This window comes from Anabas testudineus, chromosome 6 (assembly GCF_900324465.2).
Source record: "Anabas testudineus chromosome 6, fAnaTes1.2, whole genome shotgun sequence".
Classification (NCBI taxonomy): Eukaryota; Metazoa; Chordata; class Actinopteri; order Anabantiformes; family Anabantidae; genus Anabas; species Anabas testudineus.
Genome location: NC_046615.1, coordinates 10,084,370 through 10,100,464, shown reverse-complemented (window position 1 = coordinate 10,100,464; position 16,095 = coordinate 10,084,370). Strand labels below are relative to the sequence as shown.

Here is a 16,095-nt window from a genome sequence, read left to right as displayed (position 1 = left end):
TGCCAAGGGAATAGAGGCTTATGTGTGACTTTTAGTTTGCATGTTCAGATACTTACTGTCTACCGACTACTGCATTTGTTAATGCATGTAATATATAACATGTTCCAACTGTTACACCTGATAAAGCAGATGTAAACCTGCAAACACTGTTGCAGGAACTCTGTGTTGTGGTGCAAAAACTAAACCAAACTCTGGCTAGAATTTGTTCCAAGATCCCAGAAAGACAGAGGAATGCTGCTGTCAGGCTCAGCGACTAGGTCATCCGAGGACACGAGCATGCATGTGTGTTTATGATTGTGTGAGAGAGAGGGAGCACAGGGATGTGTGGTGACTACCTCAATCAATTGAAAACACACACACAGAGCCAAACAGCCAATAAAACAATATAAACAACAAAAAAAAAAACCTTATATAAAGCAGATGTATTCACACATCACAAACGTGCGTACACACAGATAGTCAATGGTGCCTTGAACCTATGAACGAATTGGATGATTGAGATCTTAATCAGACTATAAAATGAAAAACTGAGCAGCCAAAAGCACATGGGAATAGTGGGTGGGTGACTTGTAAGTCCTTCTTCGCCACAAACATTGACATTTTATGGGACACAGAATGGGTGATGATTGCCTGTTCGAGTGAAAAATTGGAGGTCAAGTAACTCTTTACAAAGCAACATTAAAATAATCACATTACTACGTACTGCATTGGAATATGGTAAGTTACTAAACGAAACACATATTCAGCATGTTACTTCCATCACATTCTTAAGGCTTTAAAGTATTTCTCTGGCATAATATGAATGGAAAATGTCATTTGTGTTGTTTGTACAAGCCCTAAAATAGTTAGTTAGCCAATTAACGGCCTAATTAGGTCACTAAATCTTGTTGTGTGTTCTGAAACAACATTTTTAGAGTGCACTAGAAGACTAATGTAATGAATAGTTTAGTTAATTTCTTTTGGGGGCATGTGAAAAAAAGGAAATAATAATTAGTAATTTTGTAGTAACAACCCTAACAGTGATTATGTGCTGCCTTCATTCACATTTTAGTAAAAAGAAATCCTCTATGGGCTGTTATATAAAAACACCTGTCGTAACAAAATAACACAAAACAGTTTCACCACCAGACAGGCAGCATAAGAACTTCCTTCCCTAAAGCTTAACTTCTACACCAACATGATGAAATCATGAACGTGAAATTATGCGATGGTCTTCAGGCATCCATATGTGGCCTGTAATGGTCAATGGGCGGCTTTGATCGAGACTCGCTTGGATGTCAGAGGAAAGAACAGAGAAACAGGAAGGGCCCTGGGTTCAAAACATCCAAGACGGAGATGGAGGAGGGGAGAGGGATAAACAAAGACACAGACACTGGCAGGACACAAAGAACATCTAAATGTCTGTGTGTGACTGAGTCTGGTTCCAGTTAGTATATCATTATTATATCCAACTGTATAGTGGACTTATTATCATTGGTAATCCCAGTGAATAGCATAATCTGTTATTGATAGTTTTATTGAGTTTGTTCAGATATACTTGTCCACTGATGACATAAACAGAAACTTCAATTTAGTTAAAGCTTGCCTACAATATTTAACTATACCCAAGGCAAAGAGTAAACTCACAACTCATATATCAACAAAACTATATCCCTAAAATAATAGTGAATGATATCCCTCAGTATAACTGAACTAGTCACTGACTTGACAGCCTTTCAATATTACCTTTCCTGCACCTTACCATGTTTTATCTGGAGGCTACGGAGTTCTGCTAATGCACTGAAATTATGAGGGAAAGATCTGATGAGGATGACCGGATGTTATACAGCGTTTTTGTAACAGGCCTTCTCTTTACGCATAACAACATAGTAATAAAGTTGCAAATATAGGGTTTGTCGTGTACAGGATTGTGTACACAGTGTACAGTAAGATTAATTAGTGTTTAATTTTGTTAACTGGGAATGTGTTCTTACCTGTCCGTCCTGACCAACATGGACCTGGTGGATCTGGAGATTTCCCTGTAACAGAGAAATGACACGTCATGACATACTGTCAATCTGCTGCCGTTCACCATCACTGAACTGTTGTAACTAGCAAACATGAAGCCATTAAAAGACACATCTTGCCAACTTCCCCGTCTTCCTATTAACTTGAGCCTGCATGGACTACAAATGACTAACACCTGCGTTATTGCAGGCCATTCAGTAGGAATAAACTAAACCCCTCGGCCTTGTGCGGCATTCCAGTGTCAGGAGAAGTGTGTTAACTCTTTCCACGGGGTTTAGCAGACAGATGTTTACACGTGACGAAATAAGACCATGAAGTGGACACAATGTTGTTGTATTTTACATCTACTTGTCTTTTCTGGTAACACTGGGACTCCTAGAAACAAAAACAGAAACACAGGCACACATCCATTGCAGTCTCATCAAGATGCAATGACCATCATAAAATCACTGAGTACCCACAGTGACATTAACAAGACCACACGAGACAGCACATCGCACAAGCTATATTTAGTCAACTCCGAGTCGCAGTTGTTTTCGCTCGCTAATCGTATTTCATGTATATATGCAGTGGCGTCTAAGCTGCCATATGGACAGAACGCAGTGTAATCTCTCAAACAGCTCATTTCCTTTTCAAGCACACTAAAACCAACGTCTTTGATGAAATGGGCCCGTTCCTAATGAAAACATCTTCTGTGAGTGGCAGTTGGGAGAAGTGGGATTTTGTTGCTAAGCTTTGAACTCCAAAAAAACAAACAATATCATGGAATAGGAAGCAGAGAGGAGAAAAAAAAAATCTGGCCTTCGATACAAAGAGAAGGAAAAGCTTTAGAGCTTTTCTGCCTCCAATTCATTCTGCCTCTCTCACTCAATCATGAATTTCTTCCCCTGAGTGTCCTTTAGCACAACTGAATAGGAAATGGGAAAAACACTTGGTCAAGGTGTCAATTGCTTTAGCACAAAACTTCAGCTGTCATGCATGTGTGGCGCGTATCATATACAATATGTGATTACATATGTATGTGTGTACACAGACTGGCGCCTTGAAATAAATCTGTCTCTCACGTCCCCAAAAAATCATTAGCAATTATGTTGATGTGGAAATTCCTCTTTAGCAGTTGCTGTGGTTTGCAGTTAGATTCTGATTTCAGCTGGCAGGCCAGAGCTGTGTGTGCATGCAGAGATGTGATATCTGGATATTAAAAAAGTGTCAAGAGTCATAACCTCATGCATAAGTAGCTAGATCATAAACATCAAGACGCTCTATATGGTACATCGGCTTCTGCTAAACCTCACTCAAATGTTGCCGTCAGGTATTACTCAGGTGCATTATGCTTCACTGGGATTGCTGTTTGCAGGGCCAAACAGAAAAATTCATCCATCCATCCATTATCCTACCTGCTTTTGCTGTCAAGGGTTGAAGCGGTGCTGGAGCCAATTCCAACAAGAGGCATTGGCCAAGAGGCAGAGCACGCCCCAGACAGCTCACCAGTCTATCACATGGCTGACACACACGGTGAGTTTACATGTACTCAAGTAAGAGGTTACAGTCGGTTTTCTTGAGTAGGCTGGTTTCTTAGCTGTCATGTAAACGAGAAACCTGATTTCCATAATCAATGTTGGGGATTAGTCAAACCTGACTTCCCTACGGAGACGTCTCCAAAAGATTTTCTCTGCCATGCATATGCTCAGTACAGTAGAGAAAACTTATGCAGGCACAAGGAAACCATGCAAACTCCACACAAATATTGCCTGTAGATACACTTGGCAAGCTTTCAACAAGACTCATCACAGTTCTTAATAAATGCTGTCCACCTATTGGCCTAAATAATATATACGAAACTTGGCTTTACTTCTGCACATGTAAAGTTTACTGTCACACAAAAGGTTCTACAATGTTTATACTCCCTTTGTTCATTATTGTTATTTAAAAAGAGCTTAGTGAATGACTTGGTTGATTCAAATCTATCATTTCCACCAATCATTAGCTAAACACAAATGTCTTTGTTCTATCAAAAACACTAGACATTTTTTTGAGTGCAAAGGGGATAAAGGGTGCATTTGCTGAATTCACATGCTCACACAAATATTAAGGACCATTTCAAATAGCAAGTCAAATAATGTAAATCATAAGATGACCAAATTAAAACAAGTTTCAACACAACACGACACTCTGACGTTCCCACACCAAAGCAGACAATGCTCATTCAAACAAACCACTTTTTTCTCAAGTATGAGTTCACTGTTACAGATATATTTTATTTGGAGACAAATTCTCCTGAGTGAGCAAGAAATTGAATATAAACCACGAAGAATGACTCAAGAAAAGGAGTGGTTGCTTGTTTCTCTTTTCTCTTTCTCATTCTCACACAAACTTGCCTCACTGTCCTGTGTGATCTGCACCTCCTCCCCTTGTGGCACCTGGGCAATGTGCAACTGACCCTGTGGAATCTGAGAGACATAGACGAAAGAATGAGAAGCAGCTGAAACTGGAACGATGGCACAAATATAATCAGTGACTTAAGAAATGTGGTTCTTCTGTTCAGTTGCAGAAAAGAGGGAATTTGTACCAACTCTGAAAGAGACCTACTAGATTTTTCTCATTCTGAATGATGAAGCCTGATATTAGACTCACAAGCAATGAGGACTGTGGATTTAGTCCCCTCATCAATTACATAGATTACATTTAAAACTGTTTCAAATGGCATATGGGCATGTAGGTATTATTTAAGACTTTTAAATTGGGAATTAATGCACAACTAATTTTAGCAACAATGCACAGAATGCAAGTTAAAAAGATTAACTAAGCAGCAATAACACCACAACACAGAGTTTTTTTAGTAAACATGGTTGGAACGGAATCACTGTGTGTAAGATGATTTGACTCAATTTCATCTGCTGTATTAGCAAAATTTATAAAAGTCAGGCTCAGCTGCACCCTTTAATACTCCAGAGTGACTAGAGGGCAACAACTACACAGTGGGTTCCCGACAGTCTTTCTCTCCCACTCTTTTACCTTCTCCCTTAGTCATCTTCCTGCCCGCCTGCCCAGTCATTTATCATGAGTAACTCCAAACCCATGCATCTGGTAACAACCGATTTAGAACAGAGATACTCCTTGCTGTAAATTATGAGGTAGTTTTAAAGCACTGTCATTACACATTACACTGTCATTGCAGGAAGTGTGCTGATGTGCAGAGGTGGAGCATCACAGAAAAATGGACATTACTTTCTAATGTTTCTAATGTTGTAGAAATGTATATTTGGAAAGTGACACACAGTTTATCCTTTTCATTCCGTATACCACCCAAATGGATCTTAAATGTTATAACTGAACTTACCTTTACATTTTCTGTTTATATTATTTGTTTACTTGTAAATAAACTAATAAAGTAAATCTGACAAAAGTGAAACTGCAGTTGAATATGTATGTATAAAACACATCCAGACTGTATGCTTTCATATTTATTATAGTGGATTACAGGGCCAAAATAATAAAGTTTTTCCTCTTCATCAGCCAGCCCATATTGCTGTTTGACATTTCTGCAAAATGTTTTATGTAAGTGTGGTGAGATCGATTAACAGCCATACATAATCTGATTCAGAAAAGGAGCTAATTATAAGACACACATCTGATAAATGTTTACACTTACACATTACTCTGCTGTGTCGTTGCCAATAAATAGAAAATGTTGTTTATGGATTCATAGAAACACTGACGAATTAAGTGTCTGATACTCACCACTTGAACTTGTCCATCCTCACCAATGCGGTGAAACTGGACTTGCTGATTGGCCAGAGTGTAGTGCAAAGTCTGCTGGGTGGCGGCCTCAATATGGGCTGTTTCTTCCCCCATGCCTCCCTCTGGATAGAAGAACAAGTAGTATGGTCATTGACGCACTGATGTAAAGTGGAAGTCATAAACACTGTGCAACTGATTCTAGCATACGAAAGAAATAAAGACGTGTGTCTAAAACACAGACACAACACGAACTCACACATGCACCCATGCATGATCTTTGCAAGGGTTTGTTAACCTCTAAAAATCTGGATAATTCCCAGGTCATCTGCTGGATGATGGCATGTTTACAATCTTTTAAATGCCTATATACACAACAAGGACTCACTAGCTAGCCATCCAAACACACTCATGGTTTCGCAGCCAAACACAAATAAACAGCCCCAGTCTAAACAACTGATTTCACCCCAGCGTTCTGAAAACCCTGCACGGACATCTTGTATCACCTGTTGTAGCACCATACCATAACAAAGACGTTACCATGACACCATGTCAGCAGTTAAAGACACAAGCGTCTAAATCACAGGCCACCAAATGAGTAAAATAAAGCTTGTGCGCGTTTTAAATGACAAACATACAGCACATTTCACCTACTCTTTAAAAGTTCTGTTTTGTGTTGCTTTGAAAAGTACGATTGTCTCCTGTCTTTTATTACTACAACCGTGCGCTGTATTATGTAAATAATCCTCAGTCCTTTAGTTCGCCAGACGAGGAAGAACGAACCAGGTGGCTTGTGGAAACTACAGTTTTGGTCTGAGCTCTTACTTGCTAGTTTACTGGCAAATAACGGTTTTAAAAGCAGAAGAATTGCCTCTTTGCAGTCCATTAACATGTAATCTGATTAAGGAAGGAATGATTGTTTGATGAATGTCTTTGCATGTTTGTGCATGCACCATCTGAACTAGTATTTGTGTTGCGCACACCCTGGGGTGTGTGTGGCCTGAAAAGGCAGGGCCTGACAATCCACCCCTGGAGTGTGCTCACAGGATATTTGGGTTTCCCCTACAGTTTTACTTCTTCCTGGTCAGAGGTGAGAGGTGATGGCTCAAAGGGAGGGGAGGACAGCAGGCATTGTGCGCAGATTACAACCATCTGCAGCTAGACACACTATATCTGTCTTAAAATAGCTTTCGTATAGCAAATGAAATAAGGTCAGTCTGAGTTCACTGTCTAAGTTTGACTTTTTTATTTTCTTGCATAACTTAAAAAAGAGAAAAAGGCCATCAAGTACAACTTTTCTTTGTTGTCGGTCTATCTCTCAACACAGTAGTACAATAATAATAGTCTTAATCGTAAGACAGACTTAATATATCTGTAATCTTGAAGTCAAAATCATATATATTTCTATATACTTCAACCCTTGCTCTGGACAACATAACAGCAGCACAAACACAACATGTGGTAAAATGCACTGATGTTAATTTGTATTTTACCTGAGACTGAATTGCGAGGTGTGCGTTTGGAGAAGCTCTTGACAGCCAGACTCTGACCACGCTGCTTGCGTCTCCAGGCGGTCCGACACTTTGAGTCGATGCTTTGCTTGATGCGGTACCAGTCTGACTCAGTGATGCCAAACTTGTGGAACAAGTGGCCTTTGGGGGCATAGAAAAGGGAAATGTCATCACAAGTTGTTAATGTCCTGGAACAGTTTCCTCCTCCTAATTTGTCAGATTAAGTAAATTGTTTGCTTTAAGAAATGATGAGGAACACAACAAAGAACACAGTATGCTTTCCGTATTTTCACAAACCCCCTGCCTCATAGTCCCAGCCCTGCAATTAGCTGAACTCGGTACTTTTAAGGGTACAGACGGAATCACAGTATCACTACAGTAACAGCTCATCAGTGGCAAATGTTGGTACCCATGTTAGGAAGGCATCTGTTTGAGAGAGTAAATTTTACATCTGATAGAGAGAGGGACAGAGTTGTAATATTTGTAACAGAAAATGCAGAGTGGACATGACCATATCTAACCCGAGAAAACAGCTGGTCACAAAAATATGCAAAAATGCTAAAAGCTCAAATGTGTGCTATTCATGTGGCAACTTCATCAACATCTCTGGGTAAATAATTAGCTAGTTGGATGTGATGTTGTTAGAGAAACAATGGTTTTTTACTGTGTTGGTTGACAAAACAAAGCGACTGACTACTGCACTAGAATACATTTAAGTTGGACATTATTAGGCTTGATGTCCACTAATATGAAAACTGAAGCAGACAACTGTCCTTTTGAAAAGCTGCGTTAACACAGGCCTGAGATTGTCCCTCAGCCTTCTCTCGATGGGATATAGGCATGAGAGACTGGATGTGCTGGATATATTTAATAGCTGTCTACCTCAGTGTTATGAACAGTTTGAAGGGGGTGAGCCGTGTGACAGCTCATTTCTGCATAAATGAACATCGCAGCGGTGGCCTGAGGGTAGAAAATGAGACAGAAGTGGAGCTGAGGGGTATCTGTGGATGGAGGGATAACAGCCCGTTCACACCTGATGGGTCCTGTACAGGCAGGCAGGGCAGGTGCTCCTTCATTCCATTTCCCTTTTTTTTTTAACAAGACAGAATGAGTCACCCAAAAGTCACTTGGCACTGCTCCAGCCTCTACATAGCTCTATGTCAGGCCAAATCTTCATTTAACTACACACACCCACGCAGGTCTAGTGGAACTACAGGTTACTACACAAATATTTATATAAGTCACATATATATATATTTACTACAATCTCCAGCAGGGGGCATACACTGCAGTTTGTAGGATAGACTGTAGCTGACAGAGCTCCTCTTTACACTGCAAGATGAGACGTATAAAGTCAGTGGACAGCAGGAGCATAAAAGCCAGAGGATTATCATAAGTATGCATCTGTCTACCATCATAACCATGAATCTACTTAATCAGAAATCAAAGTATTCACTGAATTGATGGTGACTCCATTAGGATCTTTCTACCAGACATATGCTTGTCATTTAGAGCCTGGTATGTTATAAAATGTGTTGCACATTAATATGTGTGTGCAATGATGAATGCATGTACTTGAAACACGCCTTGGGAATAGAGACTGCAGTCTATTTCTGTGTTCAATTCAGTGCTGCTTTGTAAGAGAAGGAAGATGAAATGTGGGAAGGTCCCAGAAAGTTCACTTCTTGCTGTGCAAAGGGGGCAAGAATTTAAACCCCTACTAAGTGAAATTTATTAGCAGAATTTAAACAATGCAGAAATCATGTAATGATCATAATATAACCGTCAGTTACTAGACATAGTCTTGGCAGTTGCTGATCAATCATTCTGACAGAAGCGTTTTTACAAACAGGCAACTTTTAACAGCTCAAAAACACGTGACAAAAAGCTCCTGTTCACATTGTTAAGGAAGACTTTTTGGTCTATTACTGCTGGTACAGCTGGTAAACTTGTTGGCTGTGGAATAATGGTTACCTTCACTTTGTCAACACCCTATCACAGAATGAAGCAGGTGGCGCGCAACTGTATGCACCTGTCAACAGTAGGTGGCTATGATGTCAGCACTTACAGCGTATGCCATAGATCATGAGCGGGTCCAGCTGCTTTTTGCCGTGTTTGCCCTGCCCAGAGAGGTTTGACATAGCCTGGACCTCGCGATGGAACAAGTAGTCCAACAGCGTTAATGCCATTTTCTCTGGTGTGCGGCAGTTTGTGCTGATATGAAGCATGTCAGCTTGAGACACTGGGCAACGAACTCGCATCTCTGGGTTGTTCTCATCACCTAACCAGGTGCCTTCTGGGTAATCATCTAGAGGACAGAGGAGAACAGTTCATCAGACAAGGGTCAGCAAACCCTTACTGCGTTAATACTACTGTAATATGGCGCAGTGTGTAAATTCAATAAAACATCACTTTCATTGACCAAGAGTATAAACAGTAACTGAGATATTTAATGTGATGCAATAGCACCCCCATATGGAGAAGTAGGTGAATTTATGGGGGAAAGTGTGTTCTTATTAGCTGGGATATTAAAAAGCAGAATATGTGGTTTGCCGTTTTCTCGCAGCGTATGTTAGCTGTTAGGTTCACCACACAAACAAAGCATCCAGCATAAGGCAAACTGCTGTGAACACCACATGTTACCATCTAGCTAATGCTGACTAACATAGTTCTATCATGGTAACCCGCAGATGCAAATAAACAAATAATAGCTTGCCTTTGAAGATAACCAAAAACTCAACAAGTCCACTGAAAATAACCCAACCCACAATATCACATCCCATATAACAACAATATGGACTTCATTTTGGTTTGTACATTTATAACTGTTCTCTGTTGGGTTCAGCCAGAACCAATGAGGAATGCTACTGAGAACATGAATAAACAATCAAGTGCATTTATCAATTGATTCTTAGACAGAACCACAAGAACATGCAAATAACACATCAGAACAGTTTGCTTTCCACTCAATATGAACACCATGTGTACGAGTCACGTTAGCTATGTTAAATAAGTACAATCTTGACAATACAATCAAAAACAATTACTTAGAGGTCTAATAAAATGCAAGGTATGCTACTATCGTAGTAATCTATTACAACTGCATTCTCCGTCACAGTTTTGAGACATTACTTTGAGCTGTTTGGGTTTGTTTTTTAGATGGTTGACATGATTCTGTTAGTGCTGAGAAGTCAGAAAAAAGAACTCATCATTGTGTTGACTACTGGCTTGTGTTTCTGTTGTCTTACTGTAAACAAAATGACCCAAAGATAAGAAATGATTCTCTCTGCCAGGAAAAAATAAGACTTCGAAACTAATAAATCCTTCACTTTTCTTACTGTTACTCAATCTGTGATGATACTGCTCAAGCTTTGCAAGAATATTTGTCTTCCAGATAAATACTGTGAATACTTACTAGTGCACTGGCGTATATGTGCATGTGGGGAAGTCCTTCAGTCAACTGGGATTTGAATGTAGTCAATAAGTTCATGTCTTCATGTCATCAAATAAAATGGACACATGCAACAGTGATACAGTACACATGGGTGTTTCTGTGTGTAGATCAATCAACAACATGGAGGCGTACCTTCAGAATTCAGTGTGATAAGTGTGACATTTTGCCCATTTTGTACACCGCCAGATTGTTCACCATTGGAAACAGAGTCGCTGGCCTCTGAGCCACTGTCCTGTCCCTCCTGACTCTCCTCGGGCCCTGGCACCTTTACCAGAATTGTGTTTTGCCGCCTCTTGGCCACTGTGCTGAAGAGTAAATCCAAGTACATACATTAGAAAATACATAAATATCATGGCTCTCGCCACCTAAGTGTAGGTCAGATTCTGTAGGTCTTTCCTCTATTGCCAGTACTGAAAATTGAGGAAGGGTACACTCAAAAAACGTAAACTCAAAATTGTTTATGAGGCACCATGATGGGAAGGATTTGCAGATTTCACTCAAAACTATTCAAACAGCAGGCGAATGTGAGGCACTCACTTGCTGAGTAGGTTCTCCAGAGGGCTGTCTTCATGGGTTGGGCCCTTCGGGTGTTCACTGCTTACTATCACATTGGTTTGTGGAACAACACTAAAGGAGAAGAAGAAAAAGCATCATTAACTGGCACGTGTGCATGCTTTATGTAGCCTTAATAAAGCTGAGGCACTGTGGCTCTGCTTGCCCCTGTAACCACAATGCAGCTCTGAAATGAATGAAATTAATGGCACTGTATGAATTTATGGATGGAATGTTTGTGCAAAATGTGTTGGTGGGCATTTGTAGCTTACCATCGCACTTTGTTCCAAGTTTGAGTGGCCCCCTGGGGTGACCCTGCAACCATAGGAACCTGAATAGGGCTTTTGGCACATGGCATCATGCTGTCCAGTTTACGCCCAAGAGCTTTGCATGTGGCATCCAAGGCTTGTACCTTTGACTCTATTCCTTCTAGTCGCTGGCTGATTGATGTGGTAAATGAAACCAGCAGATTCTATGAAGACACAAAATGATGTATGTGTTATTTATTCCCAGAATCTTCACAATTTTTATCTTCAATAGAGTAATTATGAAAATATAAAATGATTTGTGCTTTGGGCTGTGTGGTTACAAAGTTGGTACCTTAATAAAAGATATGTCTTGGTTGCTGTTGGTGTTTTCCTGGCTGTTGCTTAATTTCCTCCTTTTCTTCTGAGGTCTTTCTTCATCTTCTTCATGATTGTCCAACATGTCTGGCATAAATCAAACAAAGAAACAACTTCAAAGTGACAGAACAGCTTTCTTATGAGATTTCACTATGGTATGTACATACTGAAGCTGTGTTGCTGTTCCCATTCAAGGCAATATAACCAGTATCTAATAATACAGAATATAGGTTTTATATATTGTATATACAAATAAATATAAATATGTAAAACTCCGGAAAACGTACTTGTACGATCATCCTGGTTAAAGTCCTCCACTGTTATTTGCACAATGTCATCCAACTCTTGTTCAGACATTGTTCACAACTGCAAGAAGATAATACGACAACCTGATCAACTTAACAAAATAGCAAGTTATTTCTTTACTGACACTTGACATCTTCCAGCAGCATTACTAGAGGAAATTTTGTAAATTCACTAACAATATTGCTAAATAATATCGACACCATGTACAAGTTGGAGCACAGAAAAAGTTTAACCCAAGTAAATGTGTTTTAACTAAAGGTTGACTTTCAACTGAAGTCCAACCCATGCTGGATTTCTGAGGAACATACTGGCATAGATTTTGACTAGTTTGACAGTTTAAAAACTGTAAACTGTACAGTTTAAAAAATAAACCCATCAGCCACAATATTAATGCACACACTGACACCCTAACTAGTACCAATGCTATTCACTTTTCCTGTCAGTGCTTTTAATGTTGTGGACGATCAGTGTATATTGGCTGATAGTAATTATTCCATAAAAAATAATTACAACAATGATCCAACAATTTGATGATGATGATGTTATGGTTACACAATTTCTAATTTACCTCACAACTAATTTAGCATCTCTGTATTGCAGTTCCTTGTTACTTATCTAGCTCAAGTTTCAACACATGTATCGCCATCTGGCCAATTAGAGACACTTCTATTTTAATTAATAGAGTCTAGACAAACACACATTTTATGCACACTAACAAAGCTCTAGTGGCCATTTTAGGCTTCAAGTCTGTTTTTTTGTTTTCCCCACATAACTACACTGACAGCTTGTCAACTACAACTGCTGACATGATCCATTTTTCTGCAGTTTAAATACATATGATGCTTTAAGCTGAGATGTAAAGTAAGTTTTGTGTATGTTTATGTTGATCAGAAGTGAGTGCAACACACCAATAAGAGAGCTTTTTCCTAACTAGATTACCCAAAACCGTCTAAGAAATAGGATTAACCAATGTGATTCTGCACAATCCCTTTTTATGCTGACATATATGTCTGCAAAGCCTTCACCTATGATTTTGTATGATATATATATATATATAATTCTAGACATTATAAAACCCCTATGCAGCATCTAAGGTTTTAGTGTCATTTCTTTACATTTGTTGCCTTAGATGTTTCATTCACTATACTCACTACTATAATACTACAATGCTATACTTGTTGATCTTAGTAATGCTTATTCTTAATTGGTACAACATACTTATGACTGCCTTACTACTGCTTTTTATGGCATTATAGGGCTGCTTGACAAATCCTTTCAAGCAACTGCATAAATACACAGTTTAAAGCTCCATACAAAAGCTCCAAATTAAATGAAAATTTTAAATTTACAGCTTTGAAAGTGGTGGATGAGATCTTTTTAAGGTAAGTAAAACTGATTGATGCATGCACTGTTTATGTACTATGTTTAATGGTGCACTGCAGCTCTACTATAACAAAATTAACTTGCATTGTAATAAATGTATTTACATGATGTAGCAGTAATGTACAGAAGGAAGATCCAGACACAACTAGCGTCAGTGACGAAGTGTTTATTAAAGTGAAAACATCTATACAGAGGCCAGCATCTCTTTGGTTAATCTCTCTAGATTTACATCCAGGGGCAAATTACACTTCAGTAGAGATAAATATGGACAATAGCGACATTTTAATCACGGTGATGACAATGAGAGCAGAGCATTAGCACTTGTGGTAAACTCCAAAAGCCCTTAGCTTTTCTGAAACTGGTGGGTGATCGGCTTATTCTGATGGGATAAAAAAAAAAGATATATCGGGAAAGCCAGGTTATACCACATTAGCTACAAAAAAACATAAAAATATTACAGACCATGCTAACCGACGTTTAGATCGGTGCTAACTAGCTAGGCTAACTGGGCGGAGGACTCGTTATGGGCAAAATAAAACTCGGCAAATTCACTTCCAAAGTTATATATTTAGCTACACTATTTGCAAAACCCATCCCGATTAACAGGAGTGCAACTGGATTACGGGAAACAGTTCAATTTTGTACGAGCTAACTAGCCCCAATACAAACCCACAACACTGCTAGCACATATTAGCTGGCGCTACAAAATCGGATTTGCAAGCTTGCGTGCTAACGTTAAAGCCGATGCAGCGCAAAGGACTCGCTGTTTAGGCTAGCGGGGTGACTAGCATGCTAGTTGGGCCCATAGGCCGCCGAAGTGTCGTGCAAAAATCGTCAATAGTTGGAAGTTATAACGTTAAGATGTGATTTTAATTCGGCTTCTGTTCCCCGGTGCTGGCACACGACACACGTACCATGTAAGATTGGGTTATATTACCGTGTGAATGATGAATTCTCGTGTTGTTTGTAGGGATTCCGATAACGGCGTCGTTCCTCGCGAGAGATGAAACCTTGGCTTCGTCGGTTCCTCGGATGGAGGGTTCCCCGCTCGGTTCAGGGGGAACCCAGGGCGAGTGAGTCGGGGGGGGGGGCAGCCTGCAGTGCTGCAAACCACGCCAGAAACAACATACGAAAAGATCAGCGCATGTATCCGCTGCAGATTTCAGTTCATTTAATCAGCAGGAAACGGGGTTTTAGATTATATGGTTTGTTTCATATCAGTAATCTAAAAAGGGCTTGGACGGAAATCGTCACGCTAATTTAAATTTCTGGCCGGTGTCGCAAAATCAACTTTGGGAAACATCGGTTTTCAATGGCTTAAATGTGCAGTTTGCCTGGATATTGTTATTTTCTATATTTAAGGTTATTTAGCAGTATTTGTGAAGGTGCAGGTGCCATCTGAGAACATTACGAACAGGGGACCGGCCCAGTATGTTAGTCTAGCAGTGCTGATTCAAGTTGTTATTACTAGTTAGTTTTTATTTATCTTTTTATATAACTTGCTCAGAGATTCTTTATTTAGAAAAGAGGGAGGGAAAAAGGATCCGAGCCAGCCAGGAGTCGAACCTAGAATCTTCTGATCCGTAGTCAGACGCGTTATCCATTGCGCCACTGGCCCGTCATGAGCGTTACCCTGACATGTCAAATCTTTAAAAGACTTATTCCTTTTAGTTCTTTCTGATGAAGGGGGAGATGCATACCTTATTTTTGTTCTTTGAAGCTTGAATATATATGAACTACTTTGAGAACAGAAGGGATAGTTGGAAAACAAGCAGGACAGTGACCATGAGGACCAGGACCGGCTCCTGATCTCCTGTAAGGGTCATGGGGGTGCTGGAACACAGGGCAGGCCTACATCCTGTACAAGCTGCCAGTCCATCACAAAGCATATACGTTTTATCTATTTATTTGTTATGTGAAGGCTATTGATAATTGTCTAATTTCTACTTATTTCTAGGTATTTCTTTATATGAGCATTTCTTTTATGCATTTATTGTTATTATTATTGCACTACACTGTACAAAGAAACTGCACTGTTGCTACTCACTGCAACCACTATGACTCGACCCTTGTGTGTGCTTGACTTTACTGTGTGTACTTTGCATTGTAGTGTGATGTCATAAGTAAAGTTTCCAAATCACTTAAATCACCTATTTAACAATATCATATATACAGTGTTTTGAATGTTCTATCTATATTTATGCTGCACTACAGTGGAGAAATGACAATAGAAAGTGACCTGAATTTTAGTATTGACCTAACCCTATTTATTTAGTGCACGTTAAGGCTAACATTGCCAATGCATTTCTGCTATTGGTTTAAGAGTTAAGTCCCACTTCAAAAACGTTTTATTACTTTAGAGATAATTCTCTATACATAGTAATGTGGTCTGGTTGGAATTTGAACTCTCCATGCAGACTGTGACCCATAATGTATGGTGTTACTGACTACTAATTGTTGTTGCACAGTCAATTGTACATCGCAGACTTATCAGAGATGTTATTCAAAACACTTTGCATTA

The 16,095-nt window shown here is 39.5% G+C and overlaps 1 protein-coding gene and 1 non-coding gene across 2 annotated transcripts in view; both read right to left on the bottom strand.

The window, feature by feature from the left end:
* banp (BTG3 associated nuclear protein) overlaps window positions 1-14,789 on the bottom strand; it is a 29,236-nt gene extending 14,447 nt beyond the window's left edge. The window contains exons 1-11 of the mRNA XM_026365550.1: window positions 14,512-14,789; window positions 12,173-12,251; window positions 11,863-11,972; window positions 11,535-11,734; window positions 11,248-11,337; window positions 10,843-11,015; window positions 9,325-9,564; window positions 7,239-7,397; window positions 5,749-5,870; window positions 4,386-4,457; window positions 1,974-2,018 (exon numbers count right to left, since the gene is read on the bottom strand). Of these exons, the coding sequence (XP_026221335.1) occupies window positions 1,974-2,018; window positions 4,386-4,457; window positions 5,749-5,870; window positions 7,239-7,397; window positions 9,325-9,564; window positions 10,843-11,015; window positions 11,248-11,337; window positions 11,535-11,734; window positions 11,863-11,972; window positions 12,173-12,242 (1,281 nt within the window). The 5' untranslated portion in view covers window positions 12,243-12,251; window positions 14,512-14,789. The remainder of the gene's footprint in view (window positions 1-1,973; window positions 2,019-4,385; window positions 4,458-5,748; window positions 5,871-7,238; window positions 7,398-9,324; window positions 9,565-10,842; window positions 11,016-11,247; window positions 11,338-11,534; window positions 11,735-11,862; window positions 11,973-12,172; window positions 12,252-14,511) is intronic.
* Window positions 14,790-15,119: 330 nt separating this feature from the next.
* Window positions 15,120-15,192, bottom strand: trnar-acg. Its single transcript has one exon. It is a non-coding gene; the product is annotated as a tRNA-Arg (tRNA).
* Between the last annotated feature and the right edge of the window lie 903 nt (window positions 15,193-16,095).